The following is a 22,934-nucleotide window of genomic DNA, read 5'->3' as shown; positions in this document are numbered from 1 at the left end:
GAAAATGAAACACGTTTTAGTTGTATTATAAAATATTCCAACTTGCTTACCTCATTATTAAACAGAGATCACAAGTCTCAAGATCTGCTGACTCCCTGTATAGTTATGCTGGTGAGTTTAGCAGGTAAAGGGAAAACATAAATGAAAAATAAATTAGTAAGAGGGTCAGATGAATGAATGATTATCCTAGTTTTTGACATTTAAATTTCATTTACAGCATCAGTGGCACATCAAATGCACCATAACAGATGTGTGTGTTATATCACTATATTGGCCCATCTTATCCACCATAATCTTATTGGCTGATAAAGTTAGTTTGAAATACTAGCCTGATTTTAGGGTAAATTGCTTCATACCCAAAGATGTTGCACTTCTTGAGTACATTTTCTTTTATCTTAATAGCACCAATAAATAGCCAACAAAAACGTGTTAAAGATTTTAAGTGAGCTGTAAGTTTTAACGTTCAGACCTTTGCAGAAGTGAATGGACACCAGTGGAAAAAACAAAAGCAAACAGTGCCATGGTAGTTTTCCATTTCTAAAAGCTTTCAGGAAACCAAAACATACAGTTTGTTTTGCCTGTTTAAAATGGAGCTCAAACTACGGGGTACATCTGGAGAGGATCATGGTGCTATTCATGGGTGCATCCAACAATTCCTTAGATTCTTGTGTGTTGGCTGCCAGGTAGCAGCTCTGTGTTTCCTAAAGTCACAATGACTAATATTAAGGTGGAGTGGCTTTTGAACTTCAGAACTTCAGGTATGGAATGCATTACTTTTTTTCTCAAGATTCATCCACACTCACTGTGCAAAGAACAAACATCACATGTTTATTTTGCCATTTTCAATGGCGGTATCCGTTTGTATCGGCAGCAGTTAATTACTAAACCAGCACTGCGGTACAGCAATACTGAACCTAAGAATCCAGTGCACATCGTCCTAGTACTTATGGTAATGTGACCACATGAATGAGATATTAGCATAGTAGATACTGCATTTCTCAACCATCACTGCCTGCGTCAGTCAAGATGACATGGAAGGATGACACATTTACAGTTTACAAGCATCATCTCATTCTGTAAGCCACTGCCCAGCACCATTAGGAGTTTGGGTCTTGCCCTCACTCTCCTTAATAAGTTCAGAGAATTACACCTATGACCAATAAGCCAGACCCACATCAGGAATCCGTCTTTATCTTTTGCTGGATAAAAAAATATCCAGAGTTCGGAACATGCACTAGGACAGACTACTGCATATCTTACGTTAGCTTGGTGGTTTTATATTAATCAAACTCTCATTACAGACCAAATGAGATCTGGGTCCAGGCTGTATTTCTCTGAGTATATAGAGAAGATAATAATGCTACCTCTTCCTCCAGGCCATTTCTGTGCAAACTTTTGAAAAAGATTCTAGGCGCCACCTAGTGGTGGGCTAACAGAAAAAACTTTTGTATTTTTTAAGTTTCAGTAGCTTCACAGAAAAGGTAAAATGACAAATTTCAAATGTTTCCTTGTCTCTCTGCAGATGGAGTCCAAGATAGGAAGAATATCCAGAGTTTTACCACAGAATGATTAAAGAGACATCCACCAATTCATTGTATTCTAGATGGCTAGAGTATGTTGCGAGTCCCTCTTGGCATGGTAACAAATTTGCTGGTGCCAAATGACCCCTTTGCACTACCTGGCTTCTTTCTACATTGTTGAAACAAGTTTGAACAATGTGCATGTTCCAATTGTTCATGTTCTAAAAACAAGGTTTAAAAAAAACTGGTCGACTGGAATGCATCTTCAGTGTCTATCTGTGTATTCTATTGTACCTCAATGAAAAAGACCTACAGAGATGTTTTGCAGGAAAGTACCAGACCAAGTGGATAAATGATTGGTCTGGTTACTTGCCTGCAAAATGTCTCTATAGGCATTTTTTAGTTAGGTACAACAGAGTACACAGATCCATACAGTCTGAATCTTCCATTTCAGAATGTCCCAGGTACACTATTTTACTGCATAACGTTCAATGGACAAGTAATTAATTCTGTCCATAAATACTGTTGTTTTAGTATATCAGTGAGTACAGCAGGAATGTTTCACCAAAATGATATCGATATGTACGTATGTGTGTCATGTGCTGTTTAAAGAGCTTCACAGCACAGCAACACTGATAGAGATGTAACCAAGCTTTTAAAAAAAAGTGTAAATGGTAAATGGACTGCATTTATATAGCGCTTTTATCCAAAGCACTTTATAATTGATGCCTCTCATTCACCTATACACTCACACACAAATGGTGAAAAGCTGCCATGCAAGGTATCGTTCAGCTCGTTGGGAGCAATTAGAGGTTAGGTGTCTTGCTCAGGGACACTTCGACACTCCCAAGTGTGCTGCTTGCATGCAGGACAGGCTTAAGGGAACCGTTCTAAACACATGGCCCGCTTCAGTCTAGAGAGTACAGGAATGAGATATTTCACACAGAAAAAAAAAGTAACTGTGTGCCTTGCAGCCAATCGTCCTCTATGGCCAGGAGTTCCACTCCATTAGAGCAGCACTGGCAGGGGGGGAACAGCATATCTCCCACATCCAGCGCAAGGCCAACCACAACCACTGACCTACTGCACAATCAGAAGAGCAGTGTGTAATTAGGGCTGAGCACATTGCTAAGCAGGTATCATAATGGTCAGGGACCTGGGCCTGCAACTCCAGGGATTCAGGTGTGGTTGAGGAAACAGTAGCAGGTGTAGAGGTGTCTTTGATTGGTGGTATTTATGGTGTCATTGGGCCGGCCGAACAATGGGAGTTTGTTAGGATTATGATCCAGAATGGAATGATTTCTTGGGTCAGCAGCTTCTGAATGCTGCGGAATGATCTTCTTGTATTAGTCCTCCAACAAGTGGCTGGTGTGCAAAAGGGTATTCTTAGTAAACAAGGTCGCTGTCAAATGTGGTGCTGTTGGGTCCAAAGGGGCTATTCATCCCTCAAAACAAAGTTGAAAAAAAACAGAGCTAAGCCTGTCCTGTGGTGCATTGATGGGGATGCTGTGATGTCCACTCAGGCCCGAGTTTTAGGTGAGATGGTTAGCTGGCTGAATCCCTCAAGCCTTTGGAGCCAACATCACACCAATTTACAAAGAACAGGAGTGACAACTCCAATATCCAGGTCAAGTCGTAGCTCGATCCGCTACCTGCTAATCAATCCCAGCAGGTGACAGGCTGTCCCCTCCTTCGCGTCCGATTCCCCTCCTTGATCCGTCATTGTAAATGGGATAAGCAAGTAAAGGACACGTTTGTCAGTAGTAGGAGAGGTAGTTGATGATCCGGTTGGGTAATGTTAGCTTGGACACGACCTCCAGGGCTCTTTTACCTAGCACAGTCCTCAGCGTGAGCCTGCTCAGGTGCTGCAGACTCAGGGGCGTACCTACAGACAGACAGGAAACACAATGCTTCATGGGACTTGATGACATCACACACATATAAAAGCTCAGCACATAGCCACGACCTACAAATCCTCCATTACTCAGTAAGGCAATAGGCTTTCTGTTTATCTGCTCATCTTTGTCACTTGAATTATGGATTGACTTCACTCTGAACTGGATGAAATATAATCTACATGGGTTTACAAACACATTTGCACAAATCCAGTTTTGTGTGAGAAATCTTGCACAAGATCTCTCGCACAAGAGCATAAGGAATGCATAACTAATGTAATGTATTACACCATACTGAAACATTAAACAAAACCATATTTTTAAGGATTTCCCAGGGCACGTGATAGCAGCTACAAAAGGACCTGGCAGCAGGTATATATTGCATTTGTACATTTTCAAGTAAAAACTCTGGGCCACCTTCTTCAGTTAGAACAGAAATCCCTAAGAGAAGTGGCTCCCATTGAAGTCAGCGGTTTTCCAGTAAATGTAAAAAAATTTTTAAAAAGAGGTCAGGTTTGGTGAATCAATTAGCAAGTCAAAGCAGGTCCAAGCCGGATCTTTTATATTTGATTTTCTCATTAAGATTAAATCTAGGTGTTGGATTTGACCGGCCCTCCGTGACTAATTGCATAATGAAAAGCAAAATCAGGTTATTTCCTCAGCACGCCACCAAGTCACGGAAAGAGAAGCGTACCTTCGTAAAACTCTAAGCAGAGGTTCGGGGGGGACCCCGGCCTGGTGTAGTCGACGGGCTTCTTGCCCAGGTTGTCCCTGGCGTACACGTTCCCCCCGAACTCCACGAGCATCTCGATCAGATCCACGTTCTTCACCTTGGCCGCGTGGTGCAGCGCCGTCTCGTGCAGCTTGGCGGCGTTCACGTTGGCACCTTCGGAAAGGCGGGAGAGCTCGTCAGTGCTGTGGGTGCTAAGCAACCGGAGTGACGGACAGCTCACCGCACCCCAGCTGACCTATCCTGGCAGAGCACTGCAGTCACGCACTCCAGCAGGGCAGTTTGCCTCAGATAACGCACTCAGAAACCCAGAGGAGCTGTGTCTTATTTAGGGTGCGCGTGCACACTGTTTTACTTTGGGGAACAACTCCAAGTAAAATAACAATGCCTAACAAACCAGGATTCAAAATCAGGTCAGCGGTGTAATATCCACAGAAACAGAATTATTGCACTGCATAAAACTTTGCTATAGAAGGGAATCCCTGAGCAAACACTAACAGACAACCCTGCGCTCCAGAATCCCCAAAGCAGATTTGGTCATACATCCATAAGACCATTTCAAAACAGTTGATGGGCTTGCATATGTCACGGCATTACTTGCAAAGGGACGTCCATAATTCTGAAGTCCACAGTCAAACCTTTGGCTGGGTCCCACGAGAGGGCGTGGTCAGACGCGTCACCCTCACCTGCGTTGAGCAGCACCTTGGCGCAGTCCAGGTGTTGCCTGGCGCACGCCACGTGCAGCGGGGTCCCGAAGTGACAGTCGTGCGCCTCCATCTGGGCGCCCTTGGCGACCATGAGGCGCACGCAGTCCGCGTTACCTGCAAACGAGCACACGTTAGCGCACCTATCCGGGCCTCTGAGAGAGTCACTATAAATCTGCTCAGTGCGCAGATCAGTAACTAGACCTGTCGGTTGTGAAACGCTGAACACCCTCACTGGAGAGTGTGGACCGAGAGCTACTTAGCCTTCATGCCCCGCCCCTCTCAGCCAGGGTCCTCAGGACCCCGGGTGACCGTGCGCATATTTAAGAGGCGCCGGTGTCTTACCGCCCATGCAGGCCTCGTGCAGGGGCGAGAAGGTGAAGAGGGGGGGGTTGACCGTGGCTCCGTGCTCCAGCAGCAGCCTGACGCAGTCCAGGCTCCCCGCGGCACAGGCGTCGCATAGGGGCGTGCTGCTGTCGATGTTCCGCGCGTCTACCTGTGGGTGGGGGCGGGGGGGCGTCAATGCAAACAAATGCGTGGGAGGAAGTAATGTCAACAATGTGGTGACCCCCCCCCAAAAAAAGAAACCAATGCAGCAGGACCCAGCTATATCCTCTTCGTACAACCTTATCTCCCTATCCTGTGCTCTAGGGGAGTGGCCCTGTCTCTCTCACCTTTGCCCTGTGAGACTTGCCCTGTCTCTCTTACCTGTGTTCAGTGAGAGTGGCCCTGTCTCTCTTGTCTGCATCCTGGCTGTGCTCCAAGGCTTGTCTAATCTTCATCTAATCTTAACTGTGCCCCAGGAGTGTGGGCCTTTCGCTCTCTCTCACCTGTGCACCAGCATCCAGCAGCAGTCTGACACACTGTGTCTGCCCCTGTATGCAGGCCTCGTGGAGGGGTGTGATGGAGTCCACCGCCACTATGTTAACGGACGCTCCTCTCTCAATCAGCTGCTGCAGCTCCAGGGCGCGGCCTTGCGAGGCAGCCTCGTGGACCTCGGAGCGGTCCGTCCAAAATCCCAGGCCATGAGCTGAGGTTATAAAAAAGCTCAAGAAATGGGCTCCACAAAAGGACAAGCGAGCAACTACACAATTCAGCTTAATTTCACAAAATCTTTGCCATCTTTTCTAACCGGCAAACCATGTAATATCTTTTAAAGCAAAAGACTTCGAACTGCCACCAACCTTTGCACAGCATTGCATCATTTTGAAAGGAAGCAGTGCTGCATGCACAGGAACATTACTTTTAATTCCGTCAAAATATTTCGCAACCAAGCAACACACATAATTTAAAATCGCAGAAAACAAGTTGTACGTAAAACAAGTTATAGTAATACCAGCTGCTCGAGAATAACCGTTGTGGAATGTCGTGGCCGCAACATCAACAACATAGCCGTTTGACAGATTGTCTGAATTATCATAACGTATAACTATTACACTTTACATAGTGTAAAGGCAAATGAAGTACTATTACACTAAATGACATATGTTATTATTTACACTGAGAAGCAAGCACACGTAACAAACTTCGACGGAGGAAGTCAAGCGTTTGCTAACATGACCTTGATTTGCTTAAAAAATAGCTCGTTACCAGAAAGCTTACTAACGTTAGCTGGTTAGCAGGTCAGGTCGTGCCCGGTGCAGCTAACGACGACAGTCTTCGTGTACACAAAAATAACTCAAATCTGCCTTCATTAGACAAAGTGGGCACACGGACTTGTGTGACAGATCATTCTGCTTGTCTACACAGTACATATTAAAGAACCACCGTTAGCGGCGGTGTTGGTCAGGTTACGTTTACGTCATGTGGGAAATAACAGCTTGAATACCACCAGCAGCTGTATTTACGGACTCACCGATGTCTCCAAACAGTGACGGTCTAGCGTGGGTAATATCCATGTCAACAAAACACTAAAGCCTTTGTATTCGCTTCATCGACTATAATTAAGGTATTATAAACAAAACCGACAGCTTGAGAAACAAAAATACATATCCCGTTAGCTCCCGGCCCACCACTCTAATCAGAACAGTCCTGCAGTCACGTGGCCGACGTGTTTACAGACAGGAGACGATTATGGGATATGCAGTTCAGCGTTCTGTTCTTGCTCGTGCTTTTCAGATCCTTGCCCTGACAAAGTCATATGCAATAGAGTTTTAACGATGAAGTGTTGCAAATTCTAATGCGTTTCGTAAATTGAAAATGTACGTTTAAAAAAGCCCTTAATTTATCCATTATTTCCAGTATTGCGCGGTTTCATTTTCATGTGAGGAAGGCCATCTTGTACCAAGGTGATCGCTTGTTCATTTGCTACAACTTAAATAAACTGCGGTAAGCGTTTGATATGGGACACACTGAAATTAGGATAGAGTAGCTTAGCCTTAGGTCTACAATTTTGTCTATCTGCAGTATATTACATACAGTAACAATTCTCCATATTCTGTTCATGTCCGATTATTTAATTGCATGGTTGGGTAGGGGCTTAAAATATTCAGGAATGCCAAGTTATTAGGCCTGCTGTTCTGTGCCCTGGAGAATGTTAGTCTCGACGCAAGATGTTGCAGGTTTGTGTGAACTCATTTTTCCAAGTGCTCGCTGTTGTTGTTAGATTACAGCAGTCATCCATGTCTGTTTGTATACACATTACACAATTCTTCTGGAAAACATGGTATTTTGCAATGGATGTTAACTTTTTTGGATTCTGAAAGGCGATGCAATTTTGTGAACAGTGATCAGGCTTGGAGACAATCCATTGAAACACATGTTTGTAAAACAATCCTTTAAAAAAGCATAATTAACTTTTATATAATTAATTGCTGTCACAAATTACTTTACAGGGTTAATTTGTTGACACACATCCCCCAAATCATCTTCTGTTCAGATTCCAGACCTTTATTTCCTGACAGTACATTCTTTGTACTTGTGTTTATATAAAAAAAGTCACACTTGTGCATCTCATTTCTAGAGATCTCGCCTGCCTAGAACAGCAGATAAATGTTCTTTCCTTAAAAATGCTTTTTTCCCCCCAACGAATGTAGTCTTGGTTACTAATTCAAATGCAATCTCAGAGTGTACGGTGATGTACATTCCTACACTTTGATCATGCAGGCAGCATTGTAAATACACTGGAGCAAACTCCAGGGGCAAGTCTTCTCAAAGCAACCACAATATAATTTTACAGCATTTATGAGAAAATCATTAATACAAAATGGAAAACATAATCAATGTTCAGGCAGTCGTTATGTATGAAGCACTTCCTCTTGCTCAGATTGGACAGCCCTGGCTTAAACTGGAGTCATGCAGATTCCTAATAAGACTAAATTAATGAAGCCTAATAATCAAATATTGGACTACCTCAAGCAGGCCAACGCAACACCCAACATATGGATTTAAAAAACACACCAACTACAGACTCTTCACTGGAATGTGAAGATGCGAAAACAATGACTTATCAATGAGCAATAACAACACACAGATTTCCATTAGTTCACTTTTACTTTGCAGAACAGAAATCATTTAAACCCTGTTTTTGACATCCGCACTACTCCGTGGGTAGTCCAGGGCCCTTGTCGTGTCGATACTGCAACAGACATTTTGGTCCACCAAAAGTCACACTGAAAAGTACATTGAATTCAGTCACATATTTGCCCACTTTTACTCCGTTCAGTTTATTTGTTGAAGAAAGACAGAAGGACTTGTTAGGGTACATTGCATTCAAAATATTTGACACTTCTGTTGCAGTAGCTCTGACTATCAGCAGATATATTACATTTTGCCCTGTGCTTGGTGAACTTTAGTCAGGAGTAGGGGTAGATGCAAGAAAACTGGAAAGCATTTCCCCATTGAACATTGGGTTTCCCCTAAAAATCAGTTTCAATTAACAAAATTTTAATACATATTTAAGTGGATAACTGGAACTTGGTTAACTATCACCCTTGTGCTGAATTAACCATTGTCCTTGTGCACCAAATTACTTAAATTACTTTGGCAGCCCCCCACCCCCCGAAATTCAGGTTCCAGGCCAGGGGGTGTCAAATCTTATCCATAAAGCACTGGGTTGGGCGCATGTTTTTGTTTTAGCCCAGCGCTACGACGCCTGATTTAACCAATTAACTAATCATGGACTTCAAATCAAGACCTTTAAAGGTAGAATCAGGTACCTCAGTGCTGGGCTAAAAGAAACACTTGCACCCACACCTTTTTGGATAAGATAGGACACCCCTGCTCTAGACTGACCATTTCCCATTGTACACCCCCAGTAAGCCTTAGCCCCAGTAATTCATCACCAATAATCCCACTCAGGATTGTTTTGCTGAGCCCAGGTCATTCCAGAAATAACATCGCTTTTGTGGAAAAACTCACCCGCTAGAAGTTCACATATAAAGCACAACTACCCGTTGTTTCGGTGTTGCAGAGAAAAAGAGATATACTATTTAATAGTACTGAATATTCCCCTCCTGTAATCACTTTACTAAAAACCGATTATTTGGCATCTTTGGCAAAACACCCTCACTAGACAGGAAAGGAAAACTCAGCACATGATGTCAAGATAAATGTAAGGGGGTAAATGCAGGGCGTTTACCAACAATCAGTGCAATACTTGTCAAAATGCAATTATAAAAAGCAGGCTGGCCACTGCCTATCCCAACAATACAAAGTTATAACTTTATTCAGTTCCGTAAATGGGCGAAATATGCTTGGATCGTCGGCCTGTAACCGCTCGGTGATTACAGTCGTTTGAAAATACCATATATACTCGGGAGTGCAGTGGGCTGTTTTACTGATCGGCAGCGTCGCCGAAGATGTCATTCTTCTTGCGCTCCATTTCCGCAAAGTCAAAGTCCGTGCCCGTCATCCGCTTGTAGATGTCCTTGATGTCATCGCAGGTGGTCTCGAAGTGGGTCGTGGCGTCGTAGGAGCGGGAGATGAAGACCTGGCAAAGAAACGTTCATCTTTTCTTTTTTTTCGATGGGACGGTTTTTATTGTACCTCGTGTACAACGTAACTTGCATTTTAATGTGCGTTTGACACGCCGACAGATGCATTCATACATGAACAGTGCTAAACATTGGGCTAGATTAGTCAGATGGCAGAATGCCGATTCCCTTGCAGTGTTTCTTTGCTGATACTGAGGCACCTGTGACATGGCACAAATCAGCCCTAGCTTGCTTTAACTCAAGTTCCCACCCACACTTCTACTTTGTACTTTCCTCAGTCTACAGTCTTCAGTTTGTCAGCGATCAACACAAGGATTTGAATGGATTAACCTTTTTATAACCCTTCATTTCGGCTTAATAGTTCATAATAATAGTTTTTTTTTTTTTTTCCCCAGTGTGCAAGACAGTGTCTTTTTGTGAACAGGAGTCAGCTACAGACAGGCCATTGTTTGCTGCATGCGCACATGAATTGCATCACACCCACTCTTCAATATGGGAGCATCGTCATTCTAAAATGGATTAAAACGAATGGATGTACCATGCTTTCACTTTCAAAGTTACAAACATACAGAGTCCTGAACCGGTCCTCATCCCCCATTCCTGAAATGTCTGCATCACTGAGGTTGATGGTTGCTAAGCAAGCCTAGGCATAAACAAGCTACTGACCTGGCTTTCGGCACCCATGTCAACTGGCACATGCATGTCGCTGATGCTCACGAGCCTGCAAAGAAAGAAACAGATGCTCAAACTAATATCTGCGATGTAGTTTCTAATACTGACAAGCCATGCTTATTAAATATACACTCTCGCATGCACACAGATGGCAACAGGGAAAAAAACAATGCTTGCCAATAAGTCTAACAGTTACTAGTGTATCGCTCGGCCTTTCTGTAGTAAAGGGAAATGTGTGAGGAGCAGCTGTTGTTCAGGGAAATGGAGCTAGAAAGAAAGCTGTGGCAACTGCACGATAGACCATTGGTGTTAAAACACACAGGCACGCAACATACGCACGCGCACACACACAGCTGCTTTACATCATGTAAAGCACTTATGAGCCAAGGATGGATTAAGACAGAACACACATATAAGAGAGAGAGGGAGGGATGAGGCTCGTACTTCTGTTCCACGGGCTCCAGCAGGTCGAGGGCGGGCTTGATCTCCTTCTCGGGGTCGCTGGTCTCCACTGTAGTGCTGACGATGGCCACGTACTTGCCCTGGGCCGCCACGTTGTGTGCGAAGGAGATCATGCACACGTAGATGTCTGCACACGGTGAGAGGTGGTCATGTTACGGCACGCGACCCGCACACATCACCAGCCCAGGTTAGAAAGACTCCCCACTTGTTGCTTTCATTGTTATATCCCATTTAACAATTAATAAAAGAAAATAAAATAAATACCTTCTGTGCAACCAATAATCATTAAATCCAGGGCATTCTCCCCACAGCCACCAAAGTGACATTAAATTACATTCAGACTGCAGATGCCCTTATCCAGAGTGACTTACAAAGTGCAAAAATTATTATTTTTTTTTTTTTCTCAGAAACTGTAATGCCATACATTCCACCATATTTCCTGAGAGGTTGCTACAGAGAAAGCAGAAGAAAAACCGATCGTCACCACCGAAAGACCAACCAGAAAATACTTCCTCCCCTCTCGGGTCGGGCCCAGCCCCCTTCCGGACTCACCGTGCTTCCTGCCGACCTGGTTCTGCGGAATGATGATCTGGCAGGAGTTGGCGTCGCTGGTGTTCTTGATGGGGTGGTTCATGATGCAGATGACCCGGATCACCTGACCCACCTTGGTGACCTTGTCCATCACGTAGCTGGGGTCACAGATCAGCTGCTTGCAGCGTGCGATCTGCAGAGGCGGGAGGGAAAAGAGCTCTTCTGATACAGTCCGTCACACAAGTACTGTATCTGTGGCAGTACAGGCTGGGCACAGCACATACATATTGCTTCTCTTCAACATACTATCACACACCAAATACCTTGCTGAAATTAGCTTGATTTTAGAATTAAATGGTGCTTTACATTTTATTATGTCAAAAGGACAGACACAGGTTCTTGTAGCATGGTAACTACAAACAGTGCTGTAAAATGCTGTACACAGTGCTGTAAAGAGTGCTGTAAAATGCTGTACACAGTGCTGTAAAGAGTGCTGTAAAAAGCTGTAAACGCTGTAAACGCTGTAAAATGCTGTAAACAGATGTAAAATAGATAAGGAAGTGGCCTTGTCACCCAGGAGTTAGTTTTGATTCCCAGGTAGGGAACTAGCATCTAAACCCTGAGCAACTGGTTTACTTCTGTAAATATGCAGCTAAAAATACACACCATGTAAAAATATAATGAGCTGTACAAGTCACACTGCTCTGAATGCCTAACTGTAAGTGTAGAACAAAAACATTCATTATGTGAGTTTCACGCTTGGAAAAAGTTCCCCCTTTCTCTCCACAGGATAACACTATCAAATCAAACTACATAAAATGTATACACATTCAAATGAATTGTCGTTCTATCGTGTTTTTCCGGGGAAAATGCTTTTAAGGGTTTCGGCTATTGAGTTCATATGAAGTTTGGACTTGGGTGGAATTCGTGTGTAGATGAATTCAGAGCTGGATTCCGTGGCAGGAGGCGATGCCTCACCTCGCCCTCAGACTTCACTCCCACCACCTTCCCGTTCTCGATGATGATCTCCTCAATGGGCTTGTTCAGCATGTAGGTTCCCCCATAGATGGCACTTAACCTGAGACGAAGAGGAGGTTGGTAACTATGGTGTTAACGCTGCCCAAAAAATATGCATACTAATGTCATAACTGTCACTGAAACATTGGTTTAGAATCTTAATGAAAGCCTGCAGCAGCCCCCTCAGAGTGTAGAGGGCGGTAGAGGCAAGTAGAGAGCGGGCCTCTCACCTGGCGAAGCCCTGCGGCAGCTCTCCCAGGCCGTACAGTGGGTAAAGGTAAGGGCTCTTGCCGTATCTGGCCAAAGACTCGCTGTACAGCTTGATCCTGTTGATAGTGTCTAAGCACGGCTGATTCAGGTAGCTGTGGACAGAGGAAAAAGGTGACAGTCAGCTTTCCAACATAGTTAGCTACCCTGGCCAAATATTAATATTAAAATCAAGTGTTTAGGATTTACAAGGCATAGCAGCTTGGATATTGTAGGATTTACTAGAAGCAGGTGAGTGTTGAGTGGAATCCACCAACAGGCCAGTATTGACCATCAGTGACCATCCATCTAAGCAGCGGACCCCATCATACTGATATAAATCCAGGGGTTTTGTTCGCGTTCTGTTCATGTTGACCAACCGGAACGAACCGGTCGCGGCCACTCACTCATCTGTCCGGTAGAGGGCGAGGGCGTGGCCCGTGAAGTCCATGACATCCTGGCCCAGGGAGAATTTTTCGTAAACGGCTCGCATGGTCGTGTTTTTGGGGTCCACGCCTTCCAGCGTTTTGGGGTCGTTCTCGTCGAAGTTGGCGACGTACACGAGAAACTTCCGGAACCGTCGCTTCTCGAACAGCCCCATCAGACCTGCGAAGAGGACACGGCCGTGATCACTCCCGACTGAAGAGCTGAAGGATTCGGTGCGGGACACCGTGCAGAACCGGGACACCAGCTACTATGGTCTTGGTGCAAAGTGGTGCAGGTGCAACACAGTATCTAACTACTATTTTTGATTTATTTTTAAAGGCCCAATAGCAACAGACATACATACACCGTATTAGCATGTCCTCCAACGATGGGAGAAGAAAAATATTTAAATGCATTGCAGGAAGAGGCTTTACAAGTTTCATGCACAGTACAACAAAGACATGCTTCAAATGAAACAGCAAGCATCATCTTTCTCGATTTCGAACGTGCAAGATAGACATCGAATTTAAATAAAGATTCTGCTATATCCAGTTGGAAGGATGGTGGAAAAGGTATTCCTGGAACAGCTCCTGTTGAGGTTTAAACTCACTGGACGCCAAGGCCTCGGTTTCAGTGGAGGGCACTTTGTAGATGCCGCCCTTCTTGTAGACGAAGCTGCCCTCGATGACCTTGAAGTCCAGGTAACGGGTCACCTGCGTGATCAGCAGCATCCGAACCAGCTGACCTGGAGGAGGAGCACGGCTCAGGTGATGCACGTTTCGTTTTAATCCGAGTCCACAGTGCGCCCCCTCTCTACCTCTTCATAAATACGGCAGAGAGTATCAAAAACACAGACGGGCCATTTCCAGTCTGTAACATTACTAAGCTGAGGATAGTCTACAGCTGAACAAGACAGAAGCACCATGTTTACCACAGTATTGCAATTGTAAAACAAACTTTATAATTTGTCTTACGCAGGAATAATTCCCCCACAATGGTCCCCACAAAATTGTTTGAAAGACAATCAAAAAAACTGTCAAAAATATGTTGCCAGACAACTTCACACAAGTCACACGAGCAGAATATTAATGTAATGCATAAATTAATCCAGTGTTCCTCACGGGGTAGAACAATTTTTGCAGTAATGGTCTCGGTTACAGACAAACCTTTATACTACCAGAATTATTTGGAGAATAATACAATCACATACAAATTCTAAACATAAGATAAGGGTATTAAAGTCACTGCTGCCTGATATCCATAATGACCTCACTTCTAGTTAACAATGGTTCTCATCTATTTCAATTGAAGTAGTAACATAACCAATGTTTTCCCTCCTCCTCCAGTCTTCTTTTTTTAATGAAGAATTGTTTTCATTAGCTAACTCCAGGTATCTAACCTAACGTTAGCTGGGTCAATGCTGATGCTTGCTAAATGCTAGTGAACATTAACCCAAATAATGTTGCAGCCTTGCTTAGGGCAGAGGACACTTTCTTATGAGGAAACGATTCATAACAAAAGCTAAAAGGGGGGAGGGGAGTAATAACAGTCGGCTGTATGTCACTTTCACATTTGAAAGATGAACACAAATCAAAATGAAAGGAATGGTAAATGAAGAACACCCACAATCTCTGTCCCTGAAGTGTCTAATACCGTTTTCAAAACGAGGTAGGCAACCCTGGTGTGGACTTGTGGCCCACATCCACAGCGGGGTTCTGATCCAGCTGAAAAGTCTTACCATTGGCCATGAGGAACTTAGGGATGAGGTCCACGTTCCAGTCTCTTCCCTTGCCCATGGATTCTGGGGGATTGCCAGGCAGGCTGAACCGCCTGTACAGCTACAGGAAACAGCCATAAAAAGTCACACTGTTAAAACAAACAATCAAGCCGACTACAAACGTGGCAAGACATTCACTTCAGTCCCATTGCTGAAATAACAATGGAGACTGAAACCTTTTGTAATTACACACATCAGTATAACTAAGTGCTAAATGGTTTCTTTGACCCTGACAAACCAGATGACCCAATGCTGATTTGGAGCCATGCGTGTCTTTCATATTCATGTGAAAGACACACGTGGCATTTAGGCAGTATGGGCACCGATCTTGGCTCTGAAATTATGGCCGAATTGGATATATGTGGAAACGTTTGTCTGAGTGGAGATTGTATCTGAATGGTTCTGTTGTAACAGTAGTGGCAGGACAGGTTTGTAGCTGGAACGCCTCAAAGGTGTCAAAGGTCACAGCATTTCCCTTACGTCTTCCAGAGGCGTGATGGAAGCGCTATCTCCCCCGTAGTAATTGTTGCGATCCATGTGCAACACCTTCTTCCCCTTCACGGACATGATTCCTGAGAGGATGCATTCCTGGATATTTAGAAGAAGAAAAAAAACAGAAGAAAGAGGGATACCGCCATTAGTTAAGTTCCAAATTTTTGACTTGATGAGGTGAAACTTTCCTCCTGGATGGAGGAATAAGGCACAACTTAATTCTTCCATTGTGGCAAACCTAAAGGACAGAACACCACTTCCTGAAATCTCCTGTATCCCACTTACAGTACATTAGGCCCGCCCACTGTCACTGTGCCCTTCAATTCTTAAAGGCACAGTATTTATTTTCAAATGGATAGCAATTTTTTTGCTGCAATACAAAGCAATGTCAGGTGCATTCTCATAAAGCACTGATTTTTGATAAATGTGGGTATTGTAGTTTTAAGATTTATATCGCTGTAAATTTTTTAGTATCGGTAGGCTATATCATGCAACCCTAATCACCATCACACTACCTAACAGTCATATTCCACATAGCTAGCCACAACATTTGACTGGTAGTTGTCAATGAAAACTAAAAGAGCAATGATTAATGCAGCAGAAACTTTAGCAGGAAAGATTAAGCAGGACTACAACAGTTTGCTTTATTGTGGAGAGAGAAGTCTGAATGTCCATCAGTAAAAATGGAGTATGGCTTTCATCAGCCATACAGGCAATGAACTGGAATGGGAGCTATTTTAATCACAGCATCGTTCCTGAGAGGAACTTGGAACTGGCTCCAATGCAAATATTCTGTGGTTATGGTTATATCTCTGGAGTGCTGACACAGGATTCATTCAATCAAGTACAGTGATGAGGGTTTTGCAGGACTGGAACATTGCCACAACATGATTCTGACTTGAAATCCAAATGCTTATGCAACACCAGACTGAAATTCCCTCCCTAAAATCTTAATGCGATTACGAGAGGTTTCCTTTTAAAAACAGCAAATTCAATGTCATGTGACCAAAGAATGCTAGTCTTACGGCCAATACACACTACACCAATAGACTGCTGACAGGGTCACAATACGGGCACTAACACACACCACAGTAACCAGTACCAGAACCAAATGCATAAAACCACGCAGAGTTTACTTTTCAACTGCATTTACTATCAAGGAATGGCTCCTACCCGCTGTTAGGCTGAACCAGATCACATCAAATGGTAAAAAATTTTTTTTAAAAAGACAACACCCATCTGCATAAAAAAAGGTTCTTCAAAGGCAATGTCTGCCTTTAAGTTGTGTACACACTGCAAACGTGGCCTTTAGAAACCACAACTCACTGTGCTGGTATAGGCTACATGCTTTTTACTCCATCAGATACGAAACCTGTTCAACAAGAGCAGTAACTTGTGTCCTGTGCAACCCATTTACTATGCCGACTGCAATTTCAAAGCATTTTACATTTTCCATTTGCACTGTGTAAGGACGATAACAAACAATGTGAACATAAGCCAGGCTAGCCATTTCATAATCAAAGAGCTTTTCATATCACCACATTTTCAAGTGCACTGCAAAATCAGTCTGAGGAGATGCAAGAATTTTACACAGTAGACATAAATATCTTGTATCAAGCCAGTTTGAAATGCAGAAGCCTTTCAAAAAAAAAACCCATCTTCTCTGATCCTGCGACATTCCACAGTCAAAAAAGACCAATATTTATACACGTGGATATGAATGTGACAGGCTATACTCCTGCAAGCATCGCAGTTCCGCACGGCAAAGAAAAAGTACAACAACCAGTGTAAAGACCTAATATAGGAAAAAGGCTGACGCAGTCAAAGCTCATGCAAATAAAACTGTCCTCTTATGGTAAAATTCAAATTAGAGAAACGATCATGTGTCATATCCTGTTTGCTCCTCAATAGCTGTGTCCCAGATGGCAACGCAGGTTAACCGCCACATTGTGCAAATTTCAAAGCGGTCCAATAATGAGAGAAGGGAAAGGACAAAATCCATCAACTCGTGTTCAAAAACATTCCTCCCTTCTGCCAGAAAAAACCCGCACCAGATTTAGCGCCGTTCTGCACCGTTTCCTGACTCTTCCAACCCCCTTTCTATCAGAAAAAATGCGAGCGTGGGTAAAACTGCAACTCACTCACTTCCTGCTTCCTCTAAAAGACCTGATGCTTATGTAACATTCACGGAAACCCTGGAGAACACGCATAAGGCCGCCAGGGAGACTAGCAACGGCTTGCGTTTCGCGCACCAAATCAGTATTTACTTTCTCATCTCAGCTGAAGATTGCATAATGGCTGGAGACCCCTGAGCTTGTCCTCCTCGCGGGAGATTGGTAAATACATGGCACTGACCCAGTCTGACCCTAACATGCATTTACACTGCTCTAATCATCAACAATGCTGTCACTGTCACGTCTATGACATCCCTTTGAGACAAGTGTCATGGGTATACCTAGAAACCTTGCCTGCATGAACATGCTTCTACGTGCAACATGAAAGCTGCAAGAGGCCATTACATCTTCACAACTGTTAAATACTTAAAATTATCCCAAAACATTCATTTTTTAAGATTGGTGTCAGGAACAGAAACAAGGAGCAGAGCAGTCCTCAAAAAACACTCACTTTTCTCAGTAAAAGAACAGTGAGACGGATCAGATGAGACCTCAAATCACAAAAAAAAAAAAATTTAATCCCCCACAATCTTAAAACCCAAATTGCAAAGGTAAACATTATCAGTCTCTGAGCAATACTGAATAACAATGTTACTGGTTATGGATTACTCCTTGGACAATGGATTAATGGCCACATTAACGGATTTTAAGGTTGGCATGATTACATCGCAGCAAAAGTGCTTCACCATCAACTTGTGAGTTTGTCTCCTCTGTCCAGAGAAGCGGACACTGTTGTTTGAGATCGATTTCATTTTAACAGCAGGACACACATGGATCTGAATTAAGTATTATGGAAAGCCTGAACATTTGACCAGCCTTTATGGAGTACAAAATCTGTCAGGCTTTGCTGTGGTCAAATATGCAGAACTTCTCAGCAAACAAGAAAACTGGACTAAGGACCTTCACAGCCGGTCTGCATAGAAAGAACAGGACAAAGGCTTGGGTTCATGCACTTCTAAAAACTTGTGCACAGCACTGCGGTACATTTAACAGCGACATAGCTCAGGAGGTAAGACCGATTGTCTGGCAGTCGGAGGGTTGCCGGTTCAAACCCCACCCTGGGCGTGTCGAAGTGTCCTTGAGCAAGACACCTAACACCTAACTGCTCTGGTGAATGAGAGGCATCAATTGTAAAGCGCTTTGGATAAAAGCGCTATATAAATGCAGTCCATTTACCATTTAACAGAACCCGGTCAGGGTTTGGGCAGCCCTCGCCGCCCGTTCCCGAGGCTGATGACGTGTCCGGCTCCTTTCTTCTCAAACGACTCGCATGAAAGCAAAAGCACACCGGGTGGGTGCCCGGCACTGACCTTTGACCTTTCCCAACACACTTCCGAGCCCTCACATTCTGAAGCCCTTCTGCTGGGATACAGTGAGCACACACATTGGCCCGCCTCAAAGGTGATGTGCTGTTCTTTACCACAGCATCATCGAATATCTTTTCAAGTTGCTTCCTTTGAAAGGATCGCATTCATCAAGGTCAGCCTACCTGCCAGCTCAGTCTTGCAGCAGAGATTAAACATCAGACTCTTAGATTTATCATCCAGCCCCAGCTGGCTCAATGAGGGTTGTTAAACAAAACAATTCCATTTTTGTCAAATATCTTTTATTACCTCGAAGATAATTTAGATGAATGGACCATGGACCAAACCTAACAAACAAGTAGTCATACGTGAAATAAAACCTTGTGTATGCCCTTTTCAATTCTCACCAGTATAACTCAACCTACCTGCGTTCCTCCATCTTGCTTGCTGACTGAAGTCATGTCACAGAAGTGTGTAATTTGCCAATTAAATAAGCCTAGACAAATACCCATAGCACATCCGTTTCTAAATCTGATGGAGAAGATGCACCAGCATTAGCCTGCTAATAAAAAGATTTGACAACAACTACACTACAAGGCCAATAGTATGTGGACACCCCTTCTAATTAGTGGCTGTGGCTACGTTGGGCACACCCATTGCTAACAGGCACATAAAATCAAGCATAGCCATGCAATCTGCATAAACAAACACTGGCACCAGGATGGGTCATACTGAAGAGATCAGCGACATTCAACGTGGCACAGGCACAGGCAAGTGCGGTTATCGTGAAATGAAAACGCATAGGCGCCACAGCAGCTCAGCCGTGAAGCAGGTGGCCACACAAGCTCACAGCACGGGAGCGCCGAGTGCTGAAGCGCATAAAAATCATCTGTCCTCAGTCCTTCCAGACTGCCTCTGGAAACAACGGCAGCACGAGAACTGTTCACTGGGAGCTTCATAAAATGGGTTTCCATGGCCAAGCAGCCGCACACAAGCCTACGATCACCATGTGCAACGCCAAGTGTCGGCTGGAGTGGTGTAAAGCACACCGCCATTGGACTCTGGAGCAGTGGAAATGCGTTCTCGGGAGTGATGAATCACTCCTCACCATCTGGCAGTCTGACAGACGAATCTGGGTTTGGCAAATGCCAGGAGAATGCTACCTGTCCAAATGGATAGTGCCAACTAAAGTTTGGGGGAGGAGGAGGAACAATGGTCTGGGGCTGTGTTTCATGGTTTGGGCTAAGTGAAGGGAAATCTTCATGCCACAGCATATTCATGCCACAGCATAAAATGCCATTCTATAGAATTGTGTGCTTACAACTTCATGACAACAGATTGGGGAAGGCCCTTTCCTGTTTCAACAATGACAGAGCCCCCTAAACACAAAGCAAGGCGTGGAAAAACTTGACTGGCCTGCACAGAGCCCTGACTTCAACCCCACTGAACACCTTTGGGATGAACTGGAACGCCGAATGCGAGCCACGCCTTCGCCCGACATCAGTAACCGATCTCACTAATGCTCTGGTGGCTGAATGGAAACGAATCCCGTAACGTTTGGGACAGACCTGCTTTTTCTTGATTCTGTACTTCACAATTTTAGATTTGTAATCAAACAATTTACCCGTGGTTATAGTGCAAACTCAACTTTAATTAAAGGGAATTTTTATGCATTTTGTTTATTTATTTTTCGTATTCCCTCATTATGAAGCCTTAAAGCATCAGGCTGCGCACTATAATGCCATTACGCCAGCAAACATGTGTTGAGACGCACCTAACATTGTTGTGTACGGACAACAAAGTTCAACTAGGTTATTTACACATTGCATTGCCCGAGGTGTAGAGGGCAACTGGAAAGCAAGGTAAATGCGACAGTCTGTAGCCATGTTCACTGACAAGGTAAGTTAGCTAATGTCCGGATAAATTTTTTATTAGAAATGCAGCTGTTTCAACGAACATTAAACATAGCCAGATGGTGCATAGGGCCGTAAGTAGACTATCCCACAACAGAAACCAGTAGAATGAAATATTTTTTCCGCCCAGTTATACTGCCTAGCTAAGTAACGTTAGCCATATCACGAGGTTTAGCTACATACCAAGGCACCGTTAGACTAGCCATAGCATGTTTCTGGTGGGAACAAACACATGTACGATAATTTATAGTATAATGACTTTCAAATGTAACGTTAGTTAGCTAGCTAGATTGTACATTAGTTTGCTAGAAAATACTATCCATAAAATAACGAACATAGTAATCAATAAAAAGGTGACATATTAAATACACATTTAACTTAGCGGAAACGATTGAACTGGGGTGGGTAGATGGAAGCATAGCTAACTACTAGCCAATTCCAAACCAGCTGACGCTATCGTACCTAAATCGGTCAAGCAGTGGTGTCTCAATTTCGACAACAATGTAAATTGTACATAGCTGAACAATTTCTGCATAATTGGACTACGTGAAATGCATATTTTTGCCTTTGTGTTTCGAAAGTGTGCGCGCTGGTTAACTACCTACTGACTGTAACGATTGTCAATCGCAAGACTCAAGTAGACGTTAGACAACGCCAGTTAGACAAAATTTCACACTGCAAAGACCAAAAAGATTTATTCTTTCACTGAAATCTACAGAGCTAGTTTGCTACAACTGACCACCCGCGATAGATATAAGATATCTGTAACGTTAGTTATCATGCCAACAAGTAACGTTAAGTCAAGTGACAAGTATTGCAATGCACAAGATAAGTTAGCCACGTTAAAAATTGGATGGCGGTGCAGATTCGTGTGGTATTTTTTATTGCCAGCTAGGCCCAGTCTAGTTCAGCTGTGTTCGATTCATGCAGTTCACACGAAGCTGAACCACGTAGGGAACTGACTCGCGAATTCAACAAGTGAAACTAGTATCACTATCAGTGTAGTGCTAGCTAACTAGCCGTCCAACTGTTACACGTCTCCACCCAAACCACCGGCCTGCATAGCACCGGTTGTGTAAAAGAACGGCGACCTTGCGACCTTTTCCCTTTAGAAAACATTAAACTCCAGAAATACGGTACTGCTTTAATGAAGTATCCAACTTATTGTCAATAGGAAACAAACTCCTGATCTGCAAAAACACAGTGAAATTGTTTACTTGACAAAACAATGCATCTTGTCCCTTTTGCCGGAGGTAGTTTTTTTTTTTTTTTTTTTTTTTTAAACCTAACTAGATACGAGACTAAAACAGAAGTCCAACTTACCCTGTCGTTAAAATACATTCACTAACTTTGTTAACTGTAACTTAACTATTAAATCAAAGGAGTCAGTCTATTCTACACTAGCCAACTAGTTTTACACCGAAAGTCTAAAACATGTATTGTGAAGCTGATCATATGGTTAGTCTAAGATTATGTACAGTTCTCTACGAGACAGTAATATATTTGTATTAGTTGTAACGTTAATTGTGTACGGAGTGCAACGCGCCAAGCACACGCAAACGATTGTCTAATTCTGTCTAGGCCTCAACACAACTAAGTAGCTAGCTAGCTAGCTAACGTTAGCTACATCTGAAGAGAACAATTTCGGACTGCCTTCTCAAAATATTTTCAAAGTTGCAACCGATTCCGGTCAAGCCGCATCCGTTATTTTCTCACCGTAAGACCGGTCCCCAAAACGATAACATCATATTCTTCATTCATTTTCCTTGGGGTTTTCTCTTTGTCGTGGAAACACCTCGATCTGCAGAAAATGGAGAACAGCAAAGCTGGAAGTGAGATGTTACAATGCTACGTCAAGCCCGTGCTAGGGGAGGGGCCAACTTCGAGTCTTCCGTCAAATCAGATGTGAGGAAATGTAGAAAGCACTGAATCGGTAAAAAGTTTATGTCGAAGCTCAAGTTTGACGTTCGGCTACCGGCTTTATGGGAAATGGCGGTATTCGTAAGGCAGGGGTAAAACTGTGATACCGTGTGACTGTCAGTGATAAGATTCCATTGCCTTCGATATGATGAATTCTCATTTTAAAATCCAACCCATCAACACCAACTTTTTAATGTACATTGATTTGGCCTGAGGA

General features: G+C 43.6%; 2 protein-coding genes across 2 annotated transcripts; both read right to left on the bottom strand.

Annotated features, from left to right (window-relative positions):
- Positions 1 to 429: 429 nt before the first annotated feature.
- LOC118232132 (ankyrin repeat and SOCS box protein 13-like) lies at positions 430 to 7,365 on the bottom strand. Its single transcript, XM_035426772.1, has 6 exons — positions 6,705 to 7,365; positions 5,680 to 5,879; positions 5,195 to 5,345; positions 4,832 to 4,966; positions 4,110 to 4,301; positions 430 to 3,405 (listed from the first exon to the last, which is right to left on the bottom strand). The coding sequence occupies exons 1-6, from the start codon at positions 6,745 to 6,747 to the stop codon at positions 3,278 to 3,280; spliced, it is 849 nt and encodes a 282-aa protein (XP_035282663.1). The 5' UTR covers positions 6,748 to 7,365; the 3' UTR covers positions 430 to 3,277.
- Positions 7,366 to 8,322: 957 nt separating this feature from the next.
- Positions 8,323 to 22,558, bottom strand: LOC118232131 (rab GDP dissociation inhibitor beta-like). Its single transcript, XM_035426771.1, has 11 exons — positions 22,514 to 22,558; positions 15,395 to 15,502; positions 14,876 to 14,975; positions 13,748 to 13,882; positions 13,119 to 13,317; positions 12,696 to 12,827; positions 12,427 to 12,526; positions 11,470 to 11,641; positions 10,900 to 11,044; positions 10,450 to 10,504; positions 8,323 to 9,779 (listed from the first exon to the last, which is right to left on the bottom strand). Exons 1-11 carry the CDS (start codon positions 22,556 to 22,558, stop codon positions 9,624 to 9,626), a joined length of 1,347 nt encoding a protein of 448 aa, XP_035282662.1. The 3' UTR covers positions 8,323 to 9,623.
- Between the last annotated feature and the right edge of the window lie 376 nt (positions 22,559 to 22,934).

The sequence above is a fragment of the Anguilla anguilla genome, chromosome 7 (genome assembly GCF_013347855.1).
Source record: "Anguilla anguilla isolate fAngAng1 chromosome 7, fAngAng1.pri, whole genome shotgun sequence".
NCBI classification, from domain to species: Eukaryota; Metazoa; Chordata; class Actinopteri; order Anguilliformes; family Anguillidae; genus Anguilla; species Anguilla anguilla.
The sequence above is the reverse complement of the archived record's forward strand: the minus strand, read 5'-3'. Positions and strand labels throughout refer to the sequence as shown.

What these genes read in the sequence shown, in the direction of transcription:
- LOC118232131 (XM_035426771.1), bottom strand. Translation starts at nt 22,558, where the DNA reads ATGAATGAAGAATATGATGTTATCGTTTTGGGGACCGGTCTTACG. An exon ending in TAAGTTCCTCATGGCCAATG is followed by an intron (nt 13,883 to 14,875) that starts GTAAGACTTTTC and finishes CTCCTCCTCCAG; the next exon opens with GTCAGCTGGTTCGGATGCTG. An exon ending in GAGTGAAGTCTGAGGGCGAG is followed by an intron (nt 11,642 to 12,426) that starts GTGAGGCATCGC and finishes CCGCCTCTGCAG; the next exon opens with ATCGCACGCTGCAAGCAGCT.
- LOC118232132 (XM_035426772.1), bottom strand. Translation starts at nt 6,747, where the DNA reads ATGGATATTACCCACGCTAGACCGTCACTGTTTGGAGACATCG. An exon ending in CAAGGTGCTGCTCAACGCAG is followed by an intron (nt 4,302 to 4,831) that starts GTGAGGGTGACG and finishes GCCTTTCCGAAG; the next exon opens with GTGCCAACGTGAACGCCGCC. An exon ending in CTGCTTAGAGTTTTACGAAG is followed by an intron (nt 3,406 to 4,109) that starts GTACGCTTCTCT and finishes GTCTGTCTGTAG; the next exon opens with GTACGCCCCTGAGTCTGCAG.